The sequence below is a fragment of the Trichoderma camerunense genome (assembly GCF_050948025.1).
Source record: "Trichoderma camerunense strain CBS 138272 chromosome Unknown V8C40scaffold_8, whole genome shotgun sequence".
Lineage (NCBI taxonomy): Eukaryota > Fungi > Ascomycota > Sordariomycetes > Hypocreales > Hypocreaceae > Trichoderma > Trichoderma camerunense.
The window spans coordinates 1,234,586-1,262,223 of record NW_028145362.1 but is presented as its reverse complement, the minus strand read 5'-3'; the positions used below and the strand labels follow the sequence as shown (position 1 = coordinate 1,262,223).

The following is a 27,638-nucleotide window of genomic DNA, read 5'->3' as shown; positions in this document are numbered from 1 at the left end:
ACTTCTCCTTGTTCCGGAGACAGACACGTACATGTTCCAAGACACAAAAGTGTTCAGATGGTTCATGCTGTAATGGACAATCGTACGTATACAGAGGCCATATTGTTGTAGAATAAGCATACTGACAATTGAACGGCAACAGAGGCGTTGTATGTGTGACTCTATCATTTACCACCTTCAGAAGGAACTTGTTGGATCAATTCCCAGTGTATAGTCGCTTACTTAAAAACCGTTGCTTCTATAGTGCGGTCTTGACAAAGAGCATTGCGATCCCAGCGTCTGCATCTCAAATTGCGATGCCAAAGCTGAATGTGGTTCCTGGGGCGAGACCCCGGGAGAGCTGTGTCCTCTGAATGTTTGCTGCGGAGAATTTGGATACTGTGGCACAACAGCAGTAAGCTTGCCAGACCAACCCGGATTCAAAGATTCGTTTGGTTTTAATGATCGGTTACTAACGTCTGATTCACCAGGACTTTTGCGGAAGTGGATGTCAGTCCAATTGTAAACAGCCTCCTGCCAATAGCTTAAATAACGGCGACGTAACAAATCTGGTTATTGGGTAAATAAGCTGCAACTGTGGCGCTTTATATGCGACGGCGTATGCTGATGATGATGAATCTAGCTATTACGAAGCCTGGGCTCCGTATAGACGTGGCGCCTGTGAGTATTATTTCCGCTTTCTATCTTCATTGGGCATCATGAGGCTTACAAAGGAATGAACAAAATTACAAGGCCCCAATCGTCCTCCATCATGGATACGTACAGACTCAATTACACATTTATATGTTGCTTTTGCATATATTGCGCCTAAAACATATGAGATCTATCCTATGAACGAAACTAGTGAAGAGATATTTCTTGAAATAATGCAGTTAAAGCAAACGGCCCCGGGATTAAAGATCTTTTTGTCACTAGGTGGCTGGACATATTCGGATAATGAAACGTATGGCCCTGTTTTCTGCCTCAACTGATATCTCACACGCCTGACAAACTGATACTTCAATACTTACAGTGACACCCAACCTGTCTGGGGCGAGCTGGCCAGCACGTCTGCAAACCGACAGAAGTTCATCGGGAATCTAGTCAATTTTATGAGTAAGTTCGGAGCCAATCCACAGAATTAGCAATTTAGTCTTCTAATACGCCATGTTTCTGCCTAGCGAACTACGGGTTTGATGGTGTGGACATAGATTGGGAATATCCCGGAGCTACTGATCGAGGGTAAGTTTCTTCGATGGTCTCCTAAATACGACCTCAGAATCACTGACTCAATCTTTTATAGAGGAAAGAAGGTAGATACTGCGAATTACGTTCTTCTTATGCAAGATATCAGAACATTTTGGACCGCACAAACCAATGGCGTAAGTCTCCCACTATGTGCTTGACACAAATCAAAAAATCTTCTCATCATTTCTTCAACGATATAAAGTGATTCCTCGTTTTAACATATTACTCTAGTGGGGTCTTTCATTCACGGCACCAACATCATACTGGTATATGCGCTGGTTCGATATTGGAAATCTCACGCAGTATGCTGATTGGGTCAATCTGATGACATACGATCTCCACGGTAGTTGGGACTCTCCTGAAGACCAGATTGGTTCATATGTCTATGCACATACCAATCTCACTGAGATTTCCGACGCACTTGACTTACTATGGAGAAACAACGTGCCAGCCAACAAGGTTAATCTTGGTCTCGGTTTCTACGGCCGTTCATATACTTTGTCTGATCCATCATGCACCCTGCCCGGTTGCGAGTTCTCAGACACAGGTGTGGCAGGGTCATGCACAGGCACCGGTGGGATTCTCTCTTATGAAGAGATCACTGCCATAGCCGATACATATAGCATCAAGCCGGTTGAAGACAAGAAGGCGGCTGCTATGTATTTTGCGTTTGACGAGGACCAATGGGTCTCGTACGACAATGTGGCCACGATCAAAGAAAAAGTAGACTATGCTAATAAGAATGGTCTTCTCGGACTATTCATATGGGCTTTGGATCTGGACAACGACAATTACGACGCTCTTGCAGCGGTTCTTGATGCAAAAGGCGGCCTTGGTGCATTTAAAGCCCAGAACGGCGTTGGACCTGCTGGCTCAACAGACTGGCAGCCAACTCAAGCATCCTGCTTCATGAGCGAATGCAGCACTTCGTCTGCTTGCCCAGGAACACACAGGAGTGTCGGACATTCCGTATCATGCGATGGCAAAGATCAATTCAGATGGGTCTGCTGCCCGCGCGACCGCGCACCTGATGCCAGCACATGCGAGTGGAAGTCTTCTATTACTTCGTTTCTCGGCCTAAGCTTGGTTGACTGCAACAACGGCTGCCTCACAGATGAGGTACTTATTGCCGAAAGCAAGTGGTACTATGACGATGATTCTCAATCCAGCAAGAAGTGTCTCAGCGGATATGCGCAATATTGCTGTGCCACGTCTGAAGATGCCCGAAGCCTCTGTGGTATGCTGGATGGATCGTGCATTTCCATAAAAGACGGCAAGCCTGATGGGGATGACCCTTGCGCCGCTAGCGGCCGTGTTTATGCGACATACTCGCAGGATACATGTCCCGATGGCTCATGGCGTCCATGGTGCTGTAATGAACAGGTTGATGTATCGCAATGCGCGTGGCAAGGCCCGAAGCAAGACATAGCCAGCGATGCTTGTATCCGGGCCATGTCTTGTCCAGCGAACCTGGTTAATATGGGCCACTCGAAGAATGGCGGTGGCTACGACTGCACGGAATGGAGTATAGCAACGGATCACAGTATATCAATGCCGATCGGAACACATGAGAGAGCGCTTTGTTGTGCGGCAGGAGATGTTGTGGTCTACAATCAGACGGCTCCAGTGCCTCTGGCGTGGCTGTTCATCGAAGACGTCCCAGATTCAGACAAACAGAAGTATGAGATGAATGTCGAGACTGAAGCCACCGGAAACCAAGATCCTAACGAAAATGGCTTTGGTTGGGTCATAATGACTGGTCCTGAGGATCAGCTTGCTTCGTTGGATAAGCGAGACGGCTCTCATTGGGAGCTCTTTGACTGTCCTGATCGGGAGACTATCGCTGAGGATGACAGAATCACTGTTCGTGCCGTCTGTTCAGATGACTCTAGCGATAGTAACTGTGATGTTATTTTCCGAGGCGGTGTCGAACGCACCGTAGTCGAGATGCCTCCAGCTTGTGGTATTGGTCGCTATGCCATGGCTGTCAGCATGGAATCAGCTGAGGACCAAACCGTGCCGAAGCATGTCTATCACAAGCTCGTCAAACGCGGTGCCAATTTGAGAACACGCCCACACGTATACAGCTTCACGTTTGACTATGATTTCTCAGTCTTACACGGAAGAGCTGATAACACTGTCCAGATTCGCATTGACTACTCTGAAGATCCAGGCTATTGGGCGGCCATTGTGGACAATGATCCTAAAAACACCAACCCGGTGAGGAAACGAGAAGTAGCCAGGGAAGTTGATCGCCGCCATGGGGGGTCTTGGAAAAGATACACTGAACATCAATTTCATACTGAAAGATTGGCTACGCCGAAACACAAAAGACATGAATTTGAAAAGCGGTGGTGGACTCTAGATCCAGCGATTTGGTTAGAGGTTATGGATAAGCTGAACGAAAAGGGATTCGAAGGAGAGATACCACTCGCATCGCATCATCTTCAGGACACATTTCCGTTTTGGCTCTTCAACGAAAGACTACAATGTTCGCTGCTCGGCATCCCTTACGATGCTTATTTTACTGTTTGGGCGGATCTACATGTCGACATTCTTACATCGGCTCAATTAACACTGATTGTAAGTTGAAGCATGATCCAAGAGCGGCTGAATCGTGACACTAATGGATCTTCTTCAGGGACACCTTAACGATCTCACCAGCTGGAACCAATCGCACGTCTTGTTCCGTAACAAGGGCTCTATACAAGCAGGTTTGCACATGGAAGCCCAGGCGACCGTGCGCTTTTCCACTGGATCAGTTGAGCTGTTCGGTATGCAAAACTTTGGAGGCACATTCACTGTCCCCGGTATAGTGACCATCGGACCAAATTTCAGAGTGCTTGGAGTATGTGACCTTTCTCCTGGATGTTCCCCTTTAGACTAATAAAAGATGCTAACCTTCAATAGCAACTGACCGGAGTCTTCACCGCACATACGTGAGTCAGCTTACGAACATCCCAAGACAAGATTAGTGGCTGACTATTCACAATGATATAGCCAAGCTCATTACAACATGGACGTCCTGTCCTGGGATTATTCACAGCGCTATCCTAATCCTGATAATGATGTTTTATCTGGGCTTACTGACAACACAGAAAATCCTAAAGACCCTGGTATAGATGACGATCCCGATAAGCCGAGCAATTTCACCGCCGACGTTACAGTAAATGGCGACATTACCCTGCAAATGTAAGTCATGCAAGTTAAGCGGCCAGTAGGGCTTTCCAGACTAATTACTAGCCAGAACTCCGTTGGTGGAATTTGGAGTCCGCTTCAATCCCAAGTACAAAGCTACCGACACGACAATTTCGCTGCAGCTTAATACCCATGCGACACTTTACGGGAGCGCTGGTGTTGGGACGGATACTGCAGCGAGTGTTTGTTATGGTGCTCTCGCTGGTGCTGAGCTCTTTGCTCAAGTCCAAGCTCCGTAAGTGCCCATTAGAAATTGAATGCTTATGAGACCAGAAACTGATAAAACCATGTAACAGATCCATTCTTGGTGTCAATCCCAATCGGCGATGGAGCTTCTATAAGCAAGATGTAAGTTCATCGAACAAGACACTTTACAAGGAACAATTATTTACTGACAAATTATCTTTGAAGGTCGACATTCTCGAACAGAAATGTTATGGGCTTAAAGATTTCTTCCCCTCTGATTGCCCAGACTGTGATTGAATCTTGGAGAGTGGGTTGTGAAGTACATTATATAAATACGAGATCGAAATAAAATTATGTATATTAATCCTTCTCAATAGTCTCTGGTAGCGAGATGATATTGAGGTTGTTCGCAGATTCCCTGCTTCGCATTCTGCCATTAATGACAAAATTTGCTACGGTGGTAGCATGTCTATGTAATTAATCCACCAATTCATTAACGATGTAGACAAGCAGCGATCGTTGCTCATGAGAACGCAGGGTCAGGTCCCTTAGCAAGTCCAATATAAGTTTCCATCTGCATTCGCCACCACTCGACATTCTCCCGATTGCCCATGAAAGTGATGTATCCGCTGGGTTGAGTGTTGTTTGCCATGAACACGTTGTTTGTGCCGGTCAGAGACGTTCGGATAGATGGACCTCCCGACGCTGAAAGAGTCGATTGCCATTCAGTGCTCAACAAGAAAGACAAAAACAGCTTTGAACTCTCTGGGCGAGGTGTTGAAGCAAAGATAGCCGCCTGTTGAGCCCAGGTCATGAACTGGTCCGGTGCATCAGGTTGACGGACTTGAAGGAAAGACGTGGATGGTGTAAACCCGCCCAGCGCAGAAAAGGTCAAAACTCTAGAACCCTTGCCAGACGAATGGTTATCGATGATGGCACCGGTGGCGGCTGCAGCACCACGCACCCACATGACATCTTGCTTTAAGAGCGAGTCCAACCACCTGAAGCCATACCGCTCAATGATGAGAGAAAACAAATACAAAACGCCATCATCGTCGTTGGGATAAGTAAGAACGAGTTTGCTCTTCCAGTAGGGGTCTAGAATATCGGCATATGTCTTGGGCACCTTATTTGCTGGTACAATCGTAGAATCGTAGTAGAATGGACCAAATTGGTCTGGAGAAAACAGCATTAGCATCAATCGCCGGTTTCGTATGGTGATAATGGGAAGGACACGCACTGTAGTTGACAGGTAGATAAGCTCCGTCAATATGTTTGATGGCCAGGTTTATATCACTGAAATTAGGCGGCTTATAATGCAAAAGGCGTTGCTGCTTATCCCATCGAGGGAAGTCGTGTACCGTTTGCAGCAATGCCACGTCGATGAATGGTTTCCCTTCTATGTAGCTCCGATCAATGCGTGAGTCGGCATATTTCGACAAATCGGCAGTAATATTAATGGCGACATCGGGAAATTGTTTGCGGAATGCAGTTAGCATCGGAGCAGCAGCCGCTTGTGCTATGGCTAGTCAGTGGCTATTCTCAATCCAGGAGAAGAAATGCAATGCAATCTTACAGCTGCCGCCAAAGTACACATTCAAAGTGCCGCGTTCATGCTTTGCACTTTGGTAAATTTCATCCAAAGATCTCGTCTCGATTTCTGTGCCATATGCAAGAACCTGGCTTGCGGAAATCAGGCAAGCACCTAGTAGGGCAGCCTGAATCTGCTTGAAGGACGGCATTATAAATTATAATTAGGTAGATAGAATAAGAGATGAATATATACACTCGATGATCCAATTGCACTGGACGATACCTGCTACCTGTATATGGTGATAGTATTTATATTCAACATCACTCGAGGACATCAGATTCCATACGAAGCACGAGCCACATAGCGTAGATGTGTAAGAAATTATTAAAAAGCCTCCTTTACTTCAAGTTTGTCATCTACTCCTGTAACACGCCAGTTTGCTCCCGCAATTGCCGCATGAACTATTTGAGAAAATGTTCTATCTATAGGCAGCACAGGTCAATATGCTGCCGCATTATCCGCCCCGGCTCTTTATAAAAATTATATAAGCTTATACTCCCCATAGTAATAGGGCACTAGCCATGTAGGTTGTTCAACTCAAAGGAGCTATAACTTGCGCATAGTATCTCATTCTCATGGAACGCTTGAACCGGCAAGGGTATATGTGCTCTGATTACAAATGCTGGGCATTCCACCAGGGGCTTGTTGGTGCCATTGTGGGTTATCGTCACATACATACGCGTCATTTCAATATCGGATGTACATAACATCCGGACCTTGGTTTACGACGGCGATCATTGGAGGACTTTATCACCAGATTGATGTCCAATTGGTAGCAATAGATCTTATTGAGCCATAGAATCTGCTAGCGGAAGGATTCTGTCATAGGAGCCGGGCAGTCTTTCAACAGAGAATGAGACGGCTTGCCCCTTGCATATTGTCAGCCAGGGCTGCCGGCTACAACTACCGATAGCTGACTAGTTGGTGCCTGGTGACAGTTCGGCAGTAATGCCTAAATACGTTAAACTCGCTATGGAATAGACGCAATAGGAAGCAGAATGTCAGCTCGCCCGACACGTAATCTTATCAGATCTTACCCTGCCCCACAAGCGTAAAAAAGACATGCACCTAACATTTGAGAATCAACTGCCGAAATATGCTACTGCTCATTCGAGCAGCTTACAATCTACTGGTTAATTCTGCGCTTATGAGATAAGTCTCAATTGATCATGACTCTCTGTGGTTCAATTCAGGAACATGGAGCAGCCCAATTGCGAATATCCAGGTATATATGGAGGTGCTCATATTTGAACTAAGAATTCATTTAGATCGCATAGTGGAAACATGTGGATAATCCTTGCGCTTGCCAAACATCTGAACTTGATCATTCAACTATGTTCCTCCACAAATAGTAACCCCTTCTCCTTTCTCATCCTTCTCTTTGAACACCACCTTTTCACAGCCGGACTCAGGAAAAGATGCAACTTCCTTATTTCCATGCCCAGCATTTTAGACATGATGAGCATTGAGGATTTCCATTATCCGAGTGTGTCCCTTCTTAGCAGCCACTTCAGCTGCTGTCGCCCCATCTTTACCCGCAGCTGTCTTGTCGGCACCATGCTGGAGAAGAAGTTTAACCACTCTCACATGGCCGGTATCGCATGCAGAAATGAGTGGTGTTATTCCATTGTTATCGGGCTTATTGACATCATCATCCACACCAAGCTTTATTAGGCCATGAACAATCTTAATGTGTTGTCTTTTTGAGTGTATGATCATAAAACTCGAGTCATCATTTGTCTTTCCATCACGGTCGGCCTGGTCTCCGATGGGATGCTTGGCTACGGTCGCATAGCCATTGGCAGCTGACAGTAAGAGGCTGTCATTGTTCACTTTAGGAATACTCGGCGCCATCTTGGGTAATAACTTTGCCAGCCTGATGTGACCAAAACGACATGCCGCAAAAAGTGGTGTACGGCCCTCATCATCTGGCTTGTGAATATCAGCTTTAGAATTAGCCAGTAACTGAAACACTTTGATGTGGCCGTTGCAAGATGCGGCATAGGCAGGCGTTTGCCCTATACTATCAGGCGTCATATCCGCTCCATTCTCAAGCAGTAGCTTAAACGATTTTATAGTGTCCCATACAAGATGCTCCGAAAAGTGGCGTCTGCCCGTTGTCATTCGCGATCGTCGCATCAGCGCAATGGTCAATTAGAAGCTGCACTAGCTTGATGTCACCTTCAGAGCTTGCTATAAAAAGTGATGTCTGCCGAAAAGCATCTTGCGCATCAAGATCCACCCCATGCGTGATAAGAACATCCACCACATCAACATGATGGTAGAGGCTTGCCAATATGAGCGGTGTGTTCTGGTCTCTATCGCACGCCATGGCATCGGAACCAGACTCAATCAAAAGGTCAACGATTTGGGCATGGCCGCTTGCCGATGCGATGTGAATAGGCAACCAGCTTGTCTTGCTTTTGGTAGTTATCTCAGCACCGCATAAGAGAAGCAACCGAAGTACCTCAACTTGTCCATGGCAAGCTGCTGCATATACGGCAGTTTCCCCATCAGTATTCGGAGCATTAATATCAGCACCTTTTTGCAACAATAGTTTTGCTACCTCTAGGTGGCCATTTAAACACGCCGCAAACAACGGTGTTTGCCCCTTCTCATCCGTCGCCTTGGCATCGGCGCCACGCTCGAGCAATAGTTTGGCCACCTCAATATGACCGTTGCAAGATGCAACAAACAGGGGCGTTTGACCTTGTGTATTGGCGTCTGCATAATTTGCACCTTTGTCTAATAGCAGCGTTACAACATCAATGTGGCCACTGTTAGATGCTTCTAACAGCGGCGTATTCCCATCATTCGTTGTTAGCTTCAAATTTGAACGGTTCTTTATGAGCAGCTCCACAGTTTCAGTATGACCCATGGCTGCTGCTATATGAATAGCAACGGAACCATCCGAACGTTTGACAGAGACGCCAGCGCGCTTTTTGATGAGCATTCGAACGATTTCAATAGACCCTTTAAACGCTGCCGCATGAAGTGGCGTGCTCTTTGTTTTATCAGAAGCCATAATGTCGGCACCCTTGTCAATCAGGAGTTGGGCCACTTCGACATGGCCACTGTAACATGCTGCGAAGAGCGGTGTTCTTCCATGATCGTCCTGTGTCTTTATACTGGCGTTTTTCTGAATTAAAAGCTTGACAACATCAACATGTCCATTGCCACACGCTGCATATAGTGGCGTTTGTTGAGCACTATTCTGAATCGTAATATCCGCCCCGCGCTGGATGAGCAAGCTTGCAATATCAGCTCTACCTTCATAGCATGCCGCAAAAAGCATTGTCTGTTTGTTGGTCTTTGTAACAGCGTTTATATCGTTTTCCTGATCGATGAGTAATTTCACCAAATGGGTAGAGCCTTTCTTTAGCGCTACAAAGACTGGTGGCATCGTGTGATAATTTGACAATTCGTAATGGGCACCCTTTCCGATAAGAAACCTTACTGCCTTGATATGACCATTAGAGCTAGCTTTGAGTACGGGCCCAGCGTTTTCTTTGTCTAGCTGGCGAGCATCTGCCCCTTCCTGGATCAGCCGTCTCATGACACTGAGATGGCCATTCACACATGCTGCATGAAACGGAGACACTCCATCATGATCGTTAATTGTGATGTCAGCGCCCTTGTCAACCAATAGCTTGACCAGGTTCAAGTGACCATTTGAAGCGGCGTGATATAGAGCCGTTCGGCCCTGGCTATCTCTCAATCCGATTTTAGCTCCATACTCGAGAAGGTCGTGAACCAGAGTCTCGTACCCTTTCGAACATGCAACTCCCAGAGCCGTGCGATTCCTTGCGCTGCAATTCAGTCGCACTCTGCGCTCCTTGATCATGAATCTAGCCAAATCGGCAAAACCAAGTTCTATTGCATAGCACAGAGGACTAGCCGGCTTGCTCTTGGCATTCTCCCACCCATCATGAGTCGTATCGAACCATTTCCTCCATATGGCCCACGAGGGATTTGTTTCGTCAAAGAACCTTTCCAAGTATATAGGATTGGCGTGTTTAACTATCCCAGCTTCCGCATGCTTATGCCAAAAGCTCAGTGCATAACCAGCAAAGGAGCCTAGGTGCTGCACTTCATCGCTTAAGAGGTCTTTCCACACCTGCGAAAAGCTGATGTGTCTGATGCATAACTGGGCTAGCATCGCGTGTTCTGCCGCTATCGTCAATTTATTATTTTTTTGCATCGTAGACGCGTACGATATATTTTCTATCAGGAATTCCTTTACCGTAGCGTGTATGGGGTGCACCGTCCACTGCGCAGCCGGAAAGCCTGGACCCTTCATTCGGATCTCTAAAAATGAATTACAGAGATCCAATATTTTGCGTTTGGTAGATTCAATGTCTCCTGAATTAGGAAACTGGCAGCGGGTGATGCCTTCATGCTCATCACACACAAGTATAGCGTCGGATATCTCGCGGATTGTCAAAGGGCGGAGAGAAAAGGCGGCAAGTCGTAGCAATAGAATTGCCTGTGACTTTATATCCTCTGAAAGCTTTGTGATTATGTTCCAATTTCGGTCATAAAGCTTCGAAAGATCTGCTGGAGTCGCTTCAACAGCGTTCTGGGGCTGCAATTGGTTCTCAAATACTCTCAGAGATATATCTTGTAACCTCAGCCAAAGAAATTGGCCTTTACAACGATCGTTCATCATTTGAGCCAGACGGGTTTTGGTAGATTTCGTTTGAGAGGACAGCTTCTTTTGAACGATATGCTTCGACAACGCATCGGTGTCGGAACGAACGTCCTTCTCTGACACCTCATATTCGAGGCGCTGTGCATATTTCACATATGATAAAGCCTCATGGATACTATCTTCCTTTCGACTTATCACAAGGATCTTTGCATCTGTATCTTTCACTGCCTCGTCGACTGTTTTGACAAAGTCTGCCACAGATAGGCAAGACTCTTCTGGAGTACACTCGTCAAGGCCATCGATGACTAGTGTACATTTTGGTGCAAGCTTGATCGCCTCTCGGAACAGCTGAATTATGACGGCTTGAGAAGCTGCCACTCCCTGTCCCCATTTACGGCGGACGACATCGCGAACCGATTTGTTGACTAAAGTGATATGGTGTATCCAGGACCGCATGGCTACAATAGGACCCTTGTGATTTTCGAGGCCAGATGAGAAGAAGTAGTACGCAACAGGTCCTTGTTGTTTATTCTTGATGTGTTCAATGACACTCGCACAAAGAACTGTTTTCCCAAAGCCAGGAGGTCCGTGTATCCACAAAAGTTTTGGGGAGAATGGTGATTCCGATCGCCATTCAATAAATTTTTGACATTTAAGAATCCAGTCACAAGTATTATCTAGTCTTTTCCGAATAGAATCGTCGTATCGATCGTCAATCGTGTGGTTGCCGCAGAGCCAAACACGAAGCCTTGGAAGAATTTCATCTATCAGTTGTTAAAATCGACATCAGATATATCCTACAGATAATGACTCTACCACGAAATCCCTCCTTGCCAAACCAAAATTGTACTTCCGCATTGAAAGTAGACCCAGAGATAGATACATCTCCATTGAAAATGTTTTGGTTTCCGCTTTCATTATTAAACTGGGATCCAGCGCCGCAATTATTAACAAGTCTGCTTTGAACTATAGATTTTATTGCTTGATTGAGGCGAGATCTTGGGCTCGGCCCATCTCCCAACTCTGTTTCTTTGCTAGCAATTATGCTGCGAACAGCTTCTTGAATCTTCGACATTCTCGTAGCCGATGACAGAAGCGGGGTAATCCTGGTCGCCGATATTCGGATCCGGACAATCTTGATAGTTGAGCAACTTTTTATCAGATAGGTAGCAGACGAGATCTCCAAAATAGATTCAACCACAAGATCAGGAGAGTTTTCAGCTGAGCCCTAGAAGCCTCAGTAGAGTAGTTACCAGGTGGAAAATGACTCATAGATTTCAATTTTATATTCTCTGCATCGCTGAAGCTTTATTCACCCAAGAGAACCCACACACACAGTCACACACGCTCAGCCTTTCCAGCCTCGTGAAGATTTGAGCCCACCCTCAGGACCAAAGCTGGGCAAGGCAACCAGAAAGGCAACTGGAACGGAGCAATCCAGATCATGTGATTTCCCAGAATGCGACTCTATCACAGATACTGGATCTTCTTGTTGTCCAGATCATTTATTTGCTTATAAATTCAGGTATCTGCAGAGGTATTGGTATCAACACTCCAAACCAAGTAAAAAAACCAAAGTCAAATGAAATCCCTAGGCAAGACAAATGAGCACCAAATATCTGTCCGAACTATACGAGACACAAACAAATGTATAAATATTGATACATAAGTGATCAAGACACTATTGTCCTGGTCTTGCTCTATATATGCTTCTAGATTCTCTGTGTCCCAAAATCCAGTGTCAGGGCATACATATATCAGCTCTATGTAGCTCGCTTCAGTGCATTCGCTTGATCCCTCTACATCATCTACCTATGCACATATATGGATAGTACGACATAGATACGGCGAATGACTCGAAGGGGCGGAACGCGGAATTAGCTGGTTGAGATGCACCAAGTTGCTGCAGGTATCGATTGTCCCATTTGCCACACGGTGCAACAGGGCGTCGGAAATAGAGCGCTTGGTATGCAGTTTCTGTCTATAATTCCGTCTGTGCAACCCCAACACTTACACGTATCCAAAGGTCGAAAAAACTTGAACAAAAGCTTAAAGAGCAATGTAGAGCACTTGATTGACTTAATAACTAATAGGTTCGAAGACTACGACTCATATCTCTATATAGGTAAAGATGCATGCCATCAACTTTATAAAAAATAGGTTTGGCGGAGATCAACTACCATAATAATTTTGTAAGTTGTGTTATATATGTTATAATCTGTTTTCCAAAAGTTTTCATCTTACACTAAGAAGACAGACGAAAAATGAAATAAAAGAGCGATGAAGAGAAAGTGAAAATAAACAGCTATTGAAAACTTGGGAATCAATAGTTAAACCACATCGCTCAGTAGCAAAATCCGTTTTGCGCTAGCTGGCCAGGCGTTAGAAGAATAGATCAATGCAAATATCGTTGATGTGTAAACGATAAGCTCAGGTAATGATCATGTAATCTACTACAAATCTAGCATATGACTTCATAGCATGCAAAAACTTCTATAAGCTAATAATCGAAGCTGCCAACAGATGTAGCCAAAAATAACAATTACGACCTCATAAAGAAATATGAAGAACATCAAATCACGCTTTGGCGCAGAATACACGTGTCGAGAATTGAGTTAAGAATACCTATGAATTCTAGTAGATTACCAGACATACCTACCATACCTATTACTACTGTACTCTGCGCTTACTGCTTCAAAGCGAGCGCATCCGATACCATAGAAAGCGACAATGTGAAGAATATAGAGAATCATAACTCGTTAAGCAAAGTAATCAACATTTTTGTTTTATATAGTTACAGAAACACCGTACAGAGTAGTATATGTCCAGGTAGTACTTACTTACAATAGTGATGGCTCCTGACGGCATAAGTACAAACTCATCTACCTTACTACATGTAGGTAATGGCCACGGCGAGGCAATTTTACTCTCTACAAAGTGCGATATGATCTCGTATAACTCATTAACTTATATATGTTACACTACGAAATGTATGTTCTTCGTAGAATGCAACTACGAATATATTTAATACAAACTAGGTATGTATAACATACATAGGTTATCTTTGAGTGATCCCTTGCCAAAATGGAAATGTATATATGCAAGGAGAGAGCTGCGCCACTTTGCAAGAAATTTTCTTCAAGCAGCAACCGTACTCGTCATAAGCTCCTCTATATAAGCATGCGTATACGGGGGTGTATTGAGATTATATAGGTCTGAAGTATGAATATTCGTATGCAGATTACACAACTTGGTACCCAATTTGCAATCATTCTTTCTTTGGGCACCCATACTCCCGTAGCAGATGACAACTCAGATCTGTTTACCCCGTATCTCCGTGCATTCCCCCGTCAGCACATACATACCTTACCAACCAGGTAGGTACCTAAGCGCTTAGCATGGACTTACGAAGTAGGTACATGCGTGTCGCCACCTGTGTCTGCAATTTCTACTGAGCACCTATCTGCATGGCGTACGTAGAGTAGGGAGGCAAAATGAAGACATCATAGCCGTACGTACAGTGCGATACGACAAGCTAAAAAATTCTACACTTGACACTCCGTAACACATCTGCTATCTATTGGTAAAATGAAATGTACTTGAGAATATGTATTTTTTAATAGCATTATTATATTACGCTGTCTTTTTCGCTTCCGCATACGCTGTATAGACTGTGGTAAGCTAGGTATGTGGAGAACGTATGAAAATATTAGTCTAAGAAACACTTGATCACACTGTATTCCCAGAATATCCAATTAACCAATATCTTGTACCCCACTAAGACAGGGTGCTGTAGATATACATTTCTGAGCCCTGTATTTGTTACACATTTATATGTATACGTGTACGACTCAGGATTGCCTGATGATATGGAGACTTTCCTTGCCATGGCCCTGGTGGCACCAACAGGCTCGGCAGGCGGCATGCACAGCCATCCCCCTGCACCCATCCAACATGCCCAGGTGGACATATATAATAGGCGGGCTTATCCTCCTGCACCTGGGACTTGGACCGAATTTCTCTCCCTTACTATTACACAACTATTGCATCACACAAATCACAATTATGACTTTAATGACACACTCCAGGCATATAAACGCCTACAAACAACAGGTCAAGAACATGTTTCGGACTAGTCGGACAGAGAATTATGAAGTGGACTCAAGCAAAGGTAAATTGCCGAACCGGCGGCGCAAGACGAATCTTGTAACAGCGGAAATTTCATCAACCCACGCTCTCGCGCCTGTTAGCCTTGGATTCGAGGGATCAGATCAGTTGGAGAAACTTCAGCCCTCGCTTTGGGATCGCGCATACGATGGCCTTAAAAAGACGGACAAACAATTAGTCGAAGAGTATGAAAAGCTGCTCTCCAGGGAGTTACAAACAAACACGGGTCAGAAACCCTGTATTCCGACGACGCTCTCTCCAAGTTCCACAGCTAATCAAAGCCACAATCTACATGTAAACAGATGAACCAGTCGACCATCATGACAATAGCAATGAATATTTCACTGCCATCAAGAATCAGATTGACAGTACCAACCCCAAGGCCCGCCTAGAGCAATTGAAGTCAATCACAAGTAGCGGGCTCCAACAATTAAAAGATGGGAGGACTACATATCTTATATTCGGTCGCGAATTCATTCCACGTGAACAATTGGCGCAAACTACTCGTTTTATACAAAACATCAGGAATGTCATTGATGAAGCTGTCAAGGTATCACCCTATGCCTCCCTGGCGTGGGCTGGCATCTCTGTTATTCTGCCTATCTTTACGAATCCTAGTGTTTCAGAAGAGGCGAGTCGCGAGGGCTGCCTGTATGTCACCTCTCGCATACAATTCTACGTCAAATTGGAGCCCCTATTACTATCAAGCGATAGAATGCAGGCTTCTAGTCTAAGCGCAGAGCTTGAGGACCGCCTCGTTACATTGTACCAACAAATTATTAGCTTCCAGATGAAAATTGTGCGGCGTGTCTATTTAACACGGCTTGCCAGATTTAAAGAAGACACTGTCCGTCATGAAGACTGGGAGGGTATGATGGTCAAAATTCAAGAAGCAGAAAGGATACTTAGCAATGATTTCAAGCAAGCCAACGATGCTGTTATAGGAAGAGAGCTGGAGAAGCTTAGCAGCAATGCAGAGAAAGTCTTTACAGATATCACATCTGTTCTAGTCCCTTTGATGAGGGATAGTCACAAGGCATCAACTATCATCTTTCGAAATACTGGTTCAGGCTATCAATTCAACGCAACAACAGGAGGGGTTCAGAATAATGCGATAGGCAATGGCACGCACTTCATTGGGACGACTTTTTCGGGGTCCGTGAGTTTTGGTCATGTGCGTATGTAGATGGAAAATATGAAATTAAGTATCGCAAGTTAATATAATAAACAACTTTAATGTTTGCGAGGCATAGGCTCAACATCCATCCACTCCAACCGTCCTTATCTAAACGAATTGTATAGTCTATTAAGAGGTATCAATATTTATCTTCTACTTCATAGTATTCAAAACAACCAACAGCTCGTTCCTCACACTATCTACAAAGCAATGGAATGAGAATGTCATTTTTCCATTGTGAGATAATATGCAACAAAAAATGAGACAAGATCGACATTGTATCAAGTATACTTAGGTAGTTAAGTCATTGTCTCTGTTTGCATATTCCCTCTTGATTGTGTGTATTCAAATGTCTCTATCTGATCTGGGTGGCTACCTATCTAGTGACGGTGACCCCATCCCTGGGAACCACGATAGCAGTTTAATCTTTATGGAAAGACACAGCTCCAGCGAAGTTGGCTCCAGGGAAGTTGTTTCCATTACCCGTGGAGTTGTTCTGAGTAGATCCTGGGCTTGCGTTGAACTGGGTGCCACTGCCGCTATTCGTGTACCAATGATTTCCTGGAGTATCCACGTTGGGATCCGACGAGCTCTTGCTTTTCAACTCATCAATAGCAACACGCAACTGGTGTAATTTCTGTTCTTCAATCCCATAGTACGGGGCCAAAAGACATATGTTCTGCATTAATTTCAAAACCAAAGTCTCCACCAATTTGTCAGAGCCATTATCTCGAAGGAAATCCCTGTACAGCTGTACCCTCGCCTTAGATACTTCTCGTGGTAAGACCTTCTCAAATAAAGCCCTTAAGAATTTCGTACTCTCGTGGCAACCCTTGAGTAAATTTTCCGCGGTCGGGCGGGTTTCTGGAGTTAACTGGGCTTGGACAGTTTGTGTAGATGACTGGATCTGAGAAGATTCTATCAATAGCCGAGCTTGAGGAGTTATCGTCGGCTGCTCTGGGAAAATCACTAGGGTGTCCCGAACCAGATCAAGTTTGTCACCTGCGTCGATGAAGGTAGCTCCAAGCGTGAGATCATCTTTGACTGCCTTATAGGGGTCTATAAGTTGTGCCACAGCAGTGGTGAGCTCCCCCATAGACATATTGGTAGCCATGGTGTCAAGCTGATGCAAATAACGTTGAGATGTGTAGGTCAGGTGTAATGATGTGTTGATTAAAGGTCTTAGCTATCTATCATAAAGTCGGGGGGAGGGTTACTTATATTTGTAGGTATACACAATCTACGAGATCCGCAGAGACAGACCGGTCAGGGATACACTGCAGTCAACAAATAGGTGATCACTCTAGACTTGCTTTGTGTATAGAAGGCGCAAAAATATGAAGGATGCGGGGAGCATTTAATTGCCTCATGTACATATGTATGCAGATACTTATCTAGGTACCTTACGAATGTGCATTCTTTGATACCTATCCTTCTGCAAGAGTGTAGAGGTACGTATCATTAGGCATGCACACCCCCTCAACATGTCGAAAAAATCCGGAGATAATTCCTAATTGGTACGCCCCTTTCAAAGTTTTCATCCTTGACCTCTTATCCAGACTCATGAATTTACAATAGCTTATATTTGTCTCCACGACTACGAGCAGTAATTAGATGGTGTAATGTACCTATGAAGTGGTGAATGAAGATGTCCAGTTTTACGAAGATTTGCTTTTATGCTTCTAGATCCAGAGATAAGTGAATCGATTTACGTGAACTGGATTATACCTATTAGTTACATCCATCTTAGTACTTCTATTGATTAGTTTTCCGTTTTTAAGATATTGCATGTATATATGTAAGTTTCTGTCTTTATCATTTAGACTTATTTACTACGCACCTCGTATTTATACTTATTTTATATTAGGTATGATGTTATTCTCTCTTAGAGGACAGCTGCTATGTACTTAGGTAGATACATGTAACTTTGTACTCCGTCGGGTACCCAGCAGAGCCTCAAGTACCTTGTAGGAAATTAAAATTTGCGGTGACCGTAACACAAAAGCGGGGCTTCTAGGACTTGAAAGCACCGCCGCACTGCACGTGTGACATCCATAAAAAGCTTTTGCTGTTGTGAAACACTTCAGCATCCTCAGAGCCCAATCTTAGCAAGCCACGCGTCGGATCAGATGACCTCCTCGTCGGTCGGTGAGAAAGGCGTCGAATCATAAGCCATTTACACTCCAGATTAATACACCAACTATCGTCGTTATGGAGGAGCTGTTTGGGCGCCAATTCCAATCTCCAGACGAGGCAAGGGCAGCCATTGACGCTGTTGCCCAGCCTCTCGGCTACAACTTCGTCAAACACCGAGTGAGACCCAACAGCATCGAATTCCGCTGCAGCAAGGGAAGAACCTACAAGGCTCAGAGAGATGCGAATGTTCCCGCTGCAAAACGCCGTGAGACGAGCTCGCAGATGACAGGCTGCCCGTACCGGCTTGTCGTAGGTCGGCAGCATGTCTTGGCCCCTTGGATTATTCGCCGCACTCGTGGCGAAAAGTCCACTGAGCACAATCATCCAATGTTTCCCTCATCGGCGCATTCGCGATATCGGAACAAGGCCCTTGAAAAGAAAATGGACAAGGTCATGTCTTATTACGAGCTCGGGCTCAGACCTATCCAGATTCTTGGTCAACTGCAAACTGAACATGAAAACGACCCGGAATTGCAAGGTTTAACACGCCATGACATTTACAACGCCATACGAAAGCATCGCCAACAAGAAGAACTTGATAAGTCTACAGAAAAGGAATAAGTCTATTACAAGCGCCAAGTTTCTATTTCTCTATATATGATGAGAATTATCGACTGTAAAAGTCAGCCAAGTCGCTTGACCCAGCTCGGCGCAATCCGGATCGCGACACATTTGAGGAATTTTGCTCTCTCAAGGATCGTTCGCGCAGCCAGAGACTATGAACGGGCTCCGCTTGCAGCCCACAGATTTTTAAACATGCTGCTCTCTTGTTGGACCAATTCGCGAGGACGTCCAGACTCCACGATTAAGCCGCGATCCATGACAAGCACGCGATCAAAATCCATTACGGCATCCAGTCGGTGGGATATCATTATTGTGGTATATTCCGCAAATTCCTGGTTGATGAGAGCGTGCATAGTGCGCTCTGTATCTTTATCCACAGACGAGCCCACCTCATCCAATAGCAGCAGGCCACCAATGTCGCCTCCCTTCTCAAAGAGGCTGTTCGGGTATGCATCTGCGTCAAGGGTTTGGGAACGAGCAGCACTGCTGCGAATGCGCCGTCGAAGAATTGCTCGAGCCAAGCCAAACAACTGTCTCTGGCCATGGGAGAGCATGTTGGTAGACAGGCTGGAGTCTAACCCACCATTGTCTACAACGACCTGCCAAAGTCCCACTGAGCCAAGCACCTCTTTGCAATCGCTCTCAGTCGATAGATTGGATGGGTCGAGATTTGTTTTGAAAGAGTGGCCATCTGGAAAGAAGACGGAATCTTGTGGCACAGCGATTACACGTTCTCGCAGAGCGGAGCGCTTGACTCGGCGCAACGGTATGCCATCAATGGTGATTCCATCAGCAGACCCAGCCAAGGGATCAAACAGGCGAAGCAGCAGGAGGAAGAGGGAGGATTTACCACTATTGTTCCGATTAGCATCTCAAATGTTATGGTTAAAGGATACCAAAATAGACTGGCTCACCTTCCACTGCGTCCGCAGATAGCAACCTTCTCACCAGGCATAATGTTCATGTTAATATTTTTCAAGACCAAATCTGCAGGGTCTACACCCGAGTTTCCTGACTCTGTTGGCTGATTAGGGACACTGTTCCTAGCTATATTAGCAATTCTGAACCTCAATGAACCAAATTGCACTGTAATCCCCAAGTTTGACGTACCTATAAGAAGCTGAGACGTCCTGGATATCCACCGCTCCACGCCATGGCCAAAGCAAAGGCAATTCCGCGTCCTCTTCCGGGGTACTCTCCGGCAACACCGTGTCGTGGAAGGATTTCAACCGGCTCACAGCCCCGAGGGAAATCTCCACCATAGTATACATGACAATCAGATGTGAGATGAAGTTTCCGAGTGACATGAGGGTCACCATTGAAGCTCCGGTTAAACCAGGGCCTGTGACCGCCTTGACTTGGGTGGTTAGAACTACAACCAACGTGGCTACCGCCGTGACAACAGAGGAAAGAATGAAGGTGAGGCAGTGCTGAACCATGGCGAGGAGATATGCGGGGCGTTGAGAGTTGTCTAGGAGTTTCAAGTTGAAGTCAAGGCTCTCCTGTGACCAGCCAAAGGCACGGAGAGTTGCCACGCCAGCAACCGTGTCTGTAAAGTGTGTACTAGCAATGCGCGTTAGCTTGGTTGCTGCCATGATGGGAAGTACTGGTTGGCTTGTACTTACTATAAGGGGGCTTTAGTTTCCAGATCTAACAAACGAAGCTGTCGAGAGGTGGGCAAATAGAGCTTCTGAACCAACCACATCAGTACAGCGAAGAAGGGGTAACTGGCGGCGATATACGGCGAGGCTGTAGCAACAACCACAGCCATTCCGATCAAAATGAATAACTCTACCGTGGCATTGAGAAGGGACTGCGGGAGCTCCATATCTATAAGCGAAATGTCTTGGGAGAACAGATTAATCACAATGCCGGCATCTACGTTTGTGAAGAACCGCAGCGGGGCACCAATAACAGCCCGTAATGTCTGATGATGAAGAGTAATGCCGGACTGGGCTGTCATGAAGATGAAAACAAGGAGGCAGATCAGACCGATGAAAAGCAGACTGAGAAGGAGGAATAAAGCATAGATGCCTATCCAGTATGCCTGAGAGTGGGCTCTGTGAGAGGAAGCTAAGTCGACAGACCAAAAGTTCAGCCAGACCTGCGGAAAGTTGTAGAAGACCGCCAATGCTATGCAAGCCAGTAGGAACGATATAAGTGTAACTCGCTTCATACTCATAGCATAGTGTTTATACACAGCCATGTCTCCGGTCTGCCTGCTGCGCTCATCTGCCGCAGCCCACATTGGTGGCGGAGGCTTCCGTGTTTTAGAACGCGTCAGGTTCTCGTCGTTTTCGTCGCCAGGAGGATCATTCGAAGAGTCCAAAGTCACGTCGTCTGTGGATTTATTGGCAGAGTGTACTTTCAGACTATTCACATACCCGCCAAGAGCGTCGAGGTCTTGAAAAGTCCCTTGTTCGGCTATCATTCCCTCTTGGTTGAGTGCAATGATGTGGTCTGCAGATGGCAAATGCCGCACAGAGTGCGTAGATAGAATCGCCGTTGCGTTTCGACGGCGAATGAGACCGCCGGGAGCGAAAACCCGTCGAAACACTTGCTCCTCAGTATCGGCATCCAACCCACTGAGCGTATCGTCGAAGATGAAGAGGTTGGAGTTCGAGTATAGAGCGCGTGCCATCGATACTCTTTGTTTTTGCCCGCCACTCAACGTTACGCCGCCGCTTCCTATCTTTGTACGGTCACCTTGCGGGAAAGTAGCAAGATCCGGGAGAAGCATCGTTGCCTCAAGGACTTCATTATATCTGGCCTGATCAAACGGAACATAGCCAAGAATGTTGTCCCTCACAGTTTCGTTGGTGAGAAAAGCAGTTTGGTCACAATAGCCGATGCCACGGGTTTCGGGTCCTATAAGAACACGGCCGCCGTGAAAAGGAGTCTCGCCCAAGAGAACTTTGAGTAGTGTTGACTTTCCACAGGCAATAGGCCCAATCACAATGGTAAGAGAGCGAGCAGGAATCTCGAGAGCAATGTTGGACAAGATGGATTTGTCCTCCTCCCAACCAAAGTCTCCTTTGGTAATTTGTATAAGAGTCTCGCTCTTTTCACTGGAATCCACATCCACGCCATCTGATGAGACGAGACTCTCACGAAAGTCCTCACGAGGGTCTCGCTCCAGGAAAGTTTGAATGCGTGAAATGCAAGAGAAAGCAGCCAGTAGAGGAGGGACGTATTGAAGCAGCTGAGATAGAGGATCCGTCAACAGAACTATAAACGACAACGCGGTGAAGATTCGGGTGGCATCAAGAGCCTTTCCTGTCACGGCAAATGTTATGAAGGGGCTAATCATGGAGGGAGCGAAACCAATTATGGCCGCCATGATCATGGTCATCCGCCAGCTGGAGCCAGCGCCAACTTCGGTCTCGCGAAGACGCTGGAGCAGTGTCTCAGCTGCATCCGTCAAACCAGCTATTTTAAAGGTTTTCATATTGGTGACGATGTGAGAGAGGGCGCCAACCCTTTCTTGAACCTTTTGCATCCAAATGTTTTGCCTTGGGCCGCTGAGACGACCTACGATTGAGATGCAAGAGATGCAGACGAAACAAACAACAACAGGCGCGACAAAAGCGGCGCCAAGTTCTCGGTACAATAGCCACAGGGCAATGGCACTTTCGAGGACACTGGCCCAGAATTCGTGGATAAATGTGAAGCCCAGTCTGGCACGCTCGATATCCGTGCTCATCAGCGTCAGCACAGCGGAGTCACTGGTCACTGAGAGTTTGGATCGCATTGTATGCTCGTAGACGACGCTTGCCAGGGCCCCACGCATCATCCAAAGAGACCGTTCTCGCAGGTAATAATAAAACGAGGTTGAGAGAGCAATGCCCGAGTAGACAAGGAACACGGCCCCGATCAAGCCATAGCCAGAATTGACCGGCCTCTCGGCTGCCGGTATCTCAAGATACGATAGCAGCGAGTTGGTTAGAAATGGCTGGCCGAATTTGAAAGCCGAAAGGGCGATTCTTGGCACAACGGGGAATAAGAAAGGTCCTGCTAGCGATTTGGCGAGGGCTTTGGCAAGACCATTCTTCCGACCTTTATTTGGGGATGCTTCTATAGCCGCCTGAAGTTTTCTTCTCAAGACATCACTAGACATGTGGTGGTCGAGATGGAATAGATCATCCAGGCTCAACACCTTTCTGCGGCCTAGGATAAAGAGTTTCCAAAGCCAGCTGAAGATTGCCAATCCCCAGAATCCTGTTGTCTCTTCTGGGCTGTGATTGCCTGTGCCCCATAGAATCCATCTCGTCTTTGGATATGACTCCGTTAAAAAGATGACGGCCTTTAGGGCGACCGAGGCCGTGAAGACGCCTGCAAATGCATCTTCAGAGCGAGTCACAGCCAGTAGCCAAAATGATCTAGCTCGTGCGATGTCGAAGAGCAGAGAAAGAGTCAAGTAGACGCTCAATAGAAAGGACGGCCGTCGAGATCGAGCATGTTCCGAAAAAGAGACGGGAAGTAGCAGTGTGCTGGCGATGACCTCTAATGTAGCAGATGATATGAAGAGGGCAGCTTGCTCGCCCCGCCAAACAATGCTCAAGACAAATGAGGTGAAGCGTAGCGCGACATACGGCGCAATAAGACCCTAACACATTTTCTATTTAGCATGTTACTCGGAATTTTTGGCCTGATTCAATTGTTACGTAGGATTGGCTACACATACTAGTTTTGCAAGCTGGAATACACGGCCTTTTGCAATGACGGGCTCCCGCCTCAGCCAAACGAGACGAATAACGGCAAGTAGAATAAAAGCAGCCGCAGGAAGGATAGAGAAAAATATAGATTGAAACTTTAGAGTAAAATCGAAGTCTCTACGGGGACAACCGTGAACCGAAGGCCCAAAGGAAGCGTCATCTGGGCAGCCTGAGTAGTCCATTGCCCTCCAAGGGTGCGAGTGCCTCCACCGCCTTGCCAACTATCCGACAAAGTAATATGTGTCGGACTTCAGTGGAGTTTTATATTCTGGATGAAAAAGCTCTGACCGGGTACAGTAACACGTGATGGCGCATGTCTTGAATGAATGTCTCGGGCTGGCATCATCAGTTTGGCGGTAGGAATGCTGGTTTTGCGCGGCCTAACAACTGATATCTATCGTTGAGCAAAGACACAACACCAATGGGAGCAGACATACATATTGGAAGCGTGTAGATTATCGTTGTTAGCCTGTAGGAATTATAAGCGGAGAAGATATTAGACACTAGGACGTAAGAAGCGGCGAAATCAAGGCCGAAATGTGTGGTCATCATTCTAACAAAAGTTCCGGCTTTTTTCTCTATGCCTCATATGACTCGTAGGCCGGCAAGCCGCGTACTCGTACTACCCGGATCTGTTCCCCAGATCGGGCTGTTGGAAAAACACTGTTTCTGTGTGAGCTAGACATCAAAGTCTGACCAACAGGTTTTCCACCCAGCCTAGCAGTGACCGCGAATCCTTTCGTCGCAAGCAATTAGAACATTGGCCAACGCCTGCTCCACATCGCAATAGTCACAAAAACCGTTGCAGACACAACGAATAAGGAGACGCGGCCGGGAACACCGTGCGCGTGGATGTGACGCATACCTCTGACGACACCTTGATAAACGTCGATGACAAGTCTTTTGTTGCCTACTTGTATCAGTATGGTTCAACGAGGCTGCGATGGCAATTTTAGGCATCCCTCGGACAGACGCAACATTGATGTCCCTCACTTCGCCTGTTCTCCTAGAATTACTTGTGCGCCCTTAGAAAGATACCAACCCTGAAGATATTGCTACTCATACATTTGTTACTACCCACCTAGGGCCTCTTTAGCTCATTCATGATGGGACGCTACAAGTTTGAGGCGTTTCCTTTGTAACGATTGCTCGCGAGGCTGACATTATGCAGCTACTCTGCACAAGACCGTCATATAGAGCGTATGTGCCTGTATCTCAACTAGAATAAAACTGTCACAGCCGCGATTTGTACGATGGCTACTCGAAGTCGTTTCCAAGTTCGTCTATACAAGAGGGAGACGTTGTACAGTATAGCTCCATAGGAATTTATAGCCACAAGTCTGAAAATGTATATTAACAAATCGCGGCTAACCACGAAAAGAGTCAATAACAGCCCTGGAGAATAATTCCAGAGCGAAGTTTATTGTTACGAGCATCATATCATCGCTAAGCCTCAGCTGATTCGGTGGCTTCGCTAGTGGCCGCTTTTCTCCTAGACCCCGTACCGGCGCCGCACCCGGACCTGAAGGCCGGACTTCTCCACTGTTATCCGCCGTGCAACAATGTCTCCGAATATGGAATTTGCCAGGCTGGAAATATGGCTTTTTCCATCGTATATTTTGCTGGTAAGATGCCTGGGGAAGCTGGATTGTGTTGGTCTTTGGTCGAATGACGCAACTTTTTCTGTGTTGCAGCCGGCCGAGACACGCTCTACGCTAGACCACCGCCACCAAGTGGTGGCGGATGATAGGAGGCGGTCTGACTCAAGTGCTTGAACTTTCCGCTGTTTTCTTGGATGTAGACGACAGGTTATGCCACAAGCTGCTCCATTGAGGTGCTGGTTAAGCCAAAGATGAGACGTGAGTTCGACGTTCTAATGGTGCGCGGGACGTCTCCCTGATGAAACGTCTACATTGTATGCGCCTCATCAACTCAGAGCCAGCTGTTTCACCGTTTACTGCTAGCATCAAATTCGTTCGTTTTGATTACATTTCTTTGATCGGTGGCAGATTTTCGTAGGAACCAGAGATGAGCGTATCTAAGCGACAACATGCAATTTGAGTGTTATACCAAGATGCGGACATACACCCATTTACAAAATAAACATATGTACCTCAAGATATTTTTTCATTAGGCATTTACTCTTATTTCTAATTTATTCTGATACATGCTACTATTAATATGTTTCTCTAGTAGATGCTACTGTCGTCATCTTCTATAGCACTTCACCACGAAACGTGAGGTGTTGACGGCTACCCCGATTCATCATGTAACTACTTCTTAAATGCAAAGCCTAAACACTGAACCATGAGTTTCTTGTGGCTGAAAAGTCTGTGTTCGTAAAAGCATTAAGTTTTGTTCGATCTGTGCCCACTTCGGTACATGTATATTTCGACTTATACTTCAGAAGAGGCTTGGGCCATTGGCGTAATTCTTGTTTACCGTTTGTTTACTCGGATTCATCCACTTCCACCATATATAAAGCGCAATTCCCCTTCATCATAGCTAGTAGGCTGTTTCCAAGAATCACACGTCGCTCAATTTCTCCAATAGCAAGAGACAAATCAGCTTTAGTCGACAAGATCAGCAATTCAACACTCTTTATTACCAAACAAGCCAAGAAAATACCAAGCAACAATGAACTTTCTCGCAGCGTGCGAAGAACTTGCTGCCAATATTGCAGCAAGTGATCCAGTTGACACCTCTTCACACAGCTCCAATTCTGATCAGTCGAGATGGCAAAAATTGTTCGGATTCTCCATTGACGAAGCGGCGAAAAGCATTCAAGACTGGAGAGCTGATTTCACTCGCCCCACGATGTCGCAGGAGTCTTGGCTCACAGTCAAAGACGCAAAAGTCGCCGAGGGATTCGACAAGGAGTCATACGAATATAGCATTTTCAGGGCAAAATTGGCATTTAGAGCAAAGAGCGGCACGACGGTCAAGGACGAGGATGCCCAGTATCTTCTCAAGTTGGAACATGAGGTTGATCGGTGCTCCAAAAGCGCTGATTTACTTCGCTATCTCCCCAAGAAGCCAAAGGTTTTCTCTGGCAAGGATGATGATGGAAACAAGACTTTGTTCTGTCTCTTGACCAGCAGCGAGAGGGCTGAATTTCTGAGCGCTCTTCCACCAGGACGTCCGCCAATGTTGATTCGGGTATCCATTGCACAGAAGAATCTGTCTGCAACCTCACTCTATCCAACACTTGGCATTGACACTACCATGCCACAGTTCCGACCAAACAACAGCGTGGTAGAGCGTGATTGTCCCAACTCACCCACGTCTCTCTCACATTTTGGACCAACGCAAAATGAGTATCCGGTGTGGTACTTCTTTTATGGCACCCTTACTGATGCCAACATTCTCTCTCGCGTTATCGGTCTTGACAAAGATGCCATCGAATACAGACAAGCATGTGTCTACCGAGGTCGGCTCTCTACATGGGGTGATAAATACTTGGGTTTGGTAGACGCAGACGAAGGTTCGAAGGTCTGTGGATGGGCATACAAGGTGAAGAGTCAGAGCGAAGAGGATTCGCTCCGGGTGTACGAAACGGGCAAATATGAAGTGGTCAGATGCACCATGGAGTTTATGGATGGAGATGGGGGAGTCATTCAAGGACTCACTTTTAGATTGCTTCAACTGTAGTCTGTCTTGCATATCAATCTTTAGCAGACAGATTCATCTTACATGGGGGAATATGGTGAGGAAAACCATTTACGGCTTTGGAACAAGTCTAGGACAAGATTGTAACTCATCTCAATATTATTAGAATACATTATTAGAATAGTAAAGAATTATGAACATTGTTATTCATGAACCTCATCGTTCACTTCTGCTACTATCGCCACATTCCTCTCCCTGCACTCCGTAATGTCCATCGCTATCAATTATGGGACGCTCCATACTGTGCATAAACTCCGCACTAGCCGCAGAACTTCCCCAGATTTAGAACCGCCA

At 46.0% G+C, this 27,638-nt stretch overlaps 8 protein-coding genes across 8 annotated transcripts; 4 read left to right on the top strand and 4 right to left on the bottom strand.

Moving 5' to 3' along the window:
- Positions 1-353: 353 nt before the first annotated feature.
- V8C40DRAFT_274753 (glycoside hydrolase family 18 protein) lies at positions 354-4,908 on the top strand (the record flags this gene model as incomplete). Its single annotated transcript, XM_083220637.1, has 14 exons — positions 354-394; positions 524-559; positions 623-660; positions 733-943; positions 1,013-1,095; positions 1,161-1,221; positions 1,283-1,361; positions 1,459-3,810; positions 3,869-4,075; positions 4,138-4,166; positions 4,228-4,419; positions 4,475-4,660; positions 4,722-4,773; positions 4,837-4,908. 14 exons carry the CDS (start codon positions 354-356, stop codon positions 4,906-4,908), a joined length of 3,639 nt encoding a protein of 1,212 aa, XP_083073805.1.
- A 226-nt stretch (positions 4,909-5,134) lies between these two features.
- Positions 5,135-6,353, bottom strand: V8C40DRAFT_265609 (ABC transporter substrate-binding protein; the record flags this gene model as incomplete). The annotated part of the gene is made up of 3 exons (XM_083219673.1): positions 5,135-5,787; positions 5,852-6,130; positions 6,188-6,353. 3 exons carry the CDS (start codon positions 6,351-6,353, stop codon positions 5,135-5,137), a joined length of 1,098 nt encoding a protein of 365 aa, XP_083073804.1.
- Positions 6,354-7,654: 1,301 nt separating this feature from the next.
- Positions 7,655-11,321, bottom strand: V8C40DRAFT_287247 (ankyrin repeat-containing domain protein; the record flags this gene model as incomplete). The annotated part of the gene is made up of 2 exons (XM_083222682.1): positions 8,294-11,321; positions 7,655-8,223 (listed from the first exon to the last, which is right to left on the bottom strand). The coding sequence occupies exons 1-2, from the start codon at positions 11,310-11,312 to the stop codon at positions 7,655-7,657; spliced, it is 3,588 nt and encodes a 1,195-aa protein (XP_083073803.1). The 5' UTR covers positions 11,313-11,321.
- A 3,548-nt stretch (positions 11,322-14,869) lies between these two features.
- Positions 14,870-16,263, top strand: V8C40DRAFT_244451 (uncharacterized protein). Its single transcript, XM_083215656.1, has 2 exons — positions 14,870-15,249; positions 15,326-16,263. Exons 1-2 carry the CDS (start codon positions 14,922-14,924, stop codon positions 16,207-16,209), a joined length of 1,212 nt encoding a protein of 403 aa, XP_083073802.1. The 5' UTR covers positions 14,870-14,921; the 3' UTR covers positions 16,210-16,263.
- A 127-nt stretch (positions 16,264-16,390) lies between these two features.
- V8C40DRAFT_244448 (uncharacterized protein) lies at positions 16,391-17,519 on the bottom strand. Its single transcript, XM_083215655.1, has one exon. It carries the CDS (start codon positions 17,312-17,314, stop codon positions 16,622-16,624), a length of 693 nt encoding a protein of 230 aa, XP_083073801.1. The 5' UTR covers positions 17,315-17,519; the 3' UTR covers positions 16,391-16,621.
- Positions 17,520-18,251: 732 nt separating this feature from the next.
- Positions 18,252-19,034, top strand: V8C40DRAFT_217038 (uncharacterized protein). The gene has a single exon (XM_083212175.1). It carries the CDS (start codon positions 18,412-18,414, stop codon positions 18,955-18,957), a length of 546 nt encoding a protein of 181 aa, XP_083073800.1. The 5' UTR covers positions 18,252-18,411; the 3' UTR covers positions 18,958-19,034.
- Positions 18,923-24,182, bottom strand: V8C40DRAFT_244445 (P-loop containing nucleoside triphosphate hydrolase protein). Its single transcript, XM_083215654.1, has 5 exons — positions 23,645-24,182; positions 20,586-23,566; positions 20,071-20,523; positions 19,875-19,997; positions 18,923-19,812 (listed from the first exon to the last, which is right to left on the bottom strand). Exons 1-5 carry the CDS (start codon positions 23,855-23,857, stop codon positions 19,113-19,115), a joined length of 4,470 nt encoding a protein of 1,489 aa, XP_083073799.1. The 5' UTR covers positions 23,858-24,182; the 3' UTR covers positions 18,923-19,112.
- Positions 24,183-26,222: 2,040 nt separating this feature from the next.
- On the top strand, positions 26,223-27,326 carry V8C40DRAFT_287242 (gamma-glutamylcyclotransferase family protein; the record flags this gene model as incomplete). Its single annotated transcript, XM_083222681.1, has 1 exon — positions 26,223-27,326. Exon 1 carries the CDS (start codon positions 26,313-26,315, stop codon positions 27,324-27,326), a length of 1,014 nt encoding a protein of 337 aa, XP_083073798.1. The 5' UTR covers positions 26,223-26,312.
- Between the last annotated feature and the right edge of the window lie 312 nt (positions 27,327-27,638).

Bases quoted from the DNA above. Each gene is read 5' to 3' on its own strand.
- V8C40DRAFT_244451 (XM_083215656.1), top strand. From the start codon at position 14,922: ATGACTTTAATGACACACTCCAGGCATATAAACGCCTACAAACAACAG. The intron at 15,250-15,325 runs GTCAGAAACCCT...ACATGTAAACAG, and splicing joins GGAGTTACAAACAAACACGG to ATGAACCAGTCGACCATCAT.
- V8C40DRAFT_244448 (XM_083215655.1), bottom strand. From the start codon at position 17,314: ATGGCTACCAATATGTCTATGGGGGAGCTCACCACTGCTGTGGCACAA.
- V8C40DRAFT_217038 (XM_083212175.1), top strand. From the start codon at position 18,412: ATGGAGGAGCTGTTTGGGCGCCAATTCCAATCTCCAGACGAGGCAAGG.
- V8C40DRAFT_244445 (XM_083215654.1), bottom strand. From the start codon at position 23,857: ATGGACTACTCAGGCTGCCCAGATGACGCTTCCTTTGGGCCTTCGGTT. The intron at 23,567-23,644 runs GTATGTGTAGCC...AAAATGTGTTAG, and splicing joins TATTCCAGCTTGCAAAACTA to GGTCTTATTGCGCCGTATGT. The intron at 19,998-20,070 runs GTACGTCAAACT...AGCTAGGAACAG, and splicing joins GACGTCTCAGCTTCTTATAG to TGTCCCTAATCAGCCAACAG.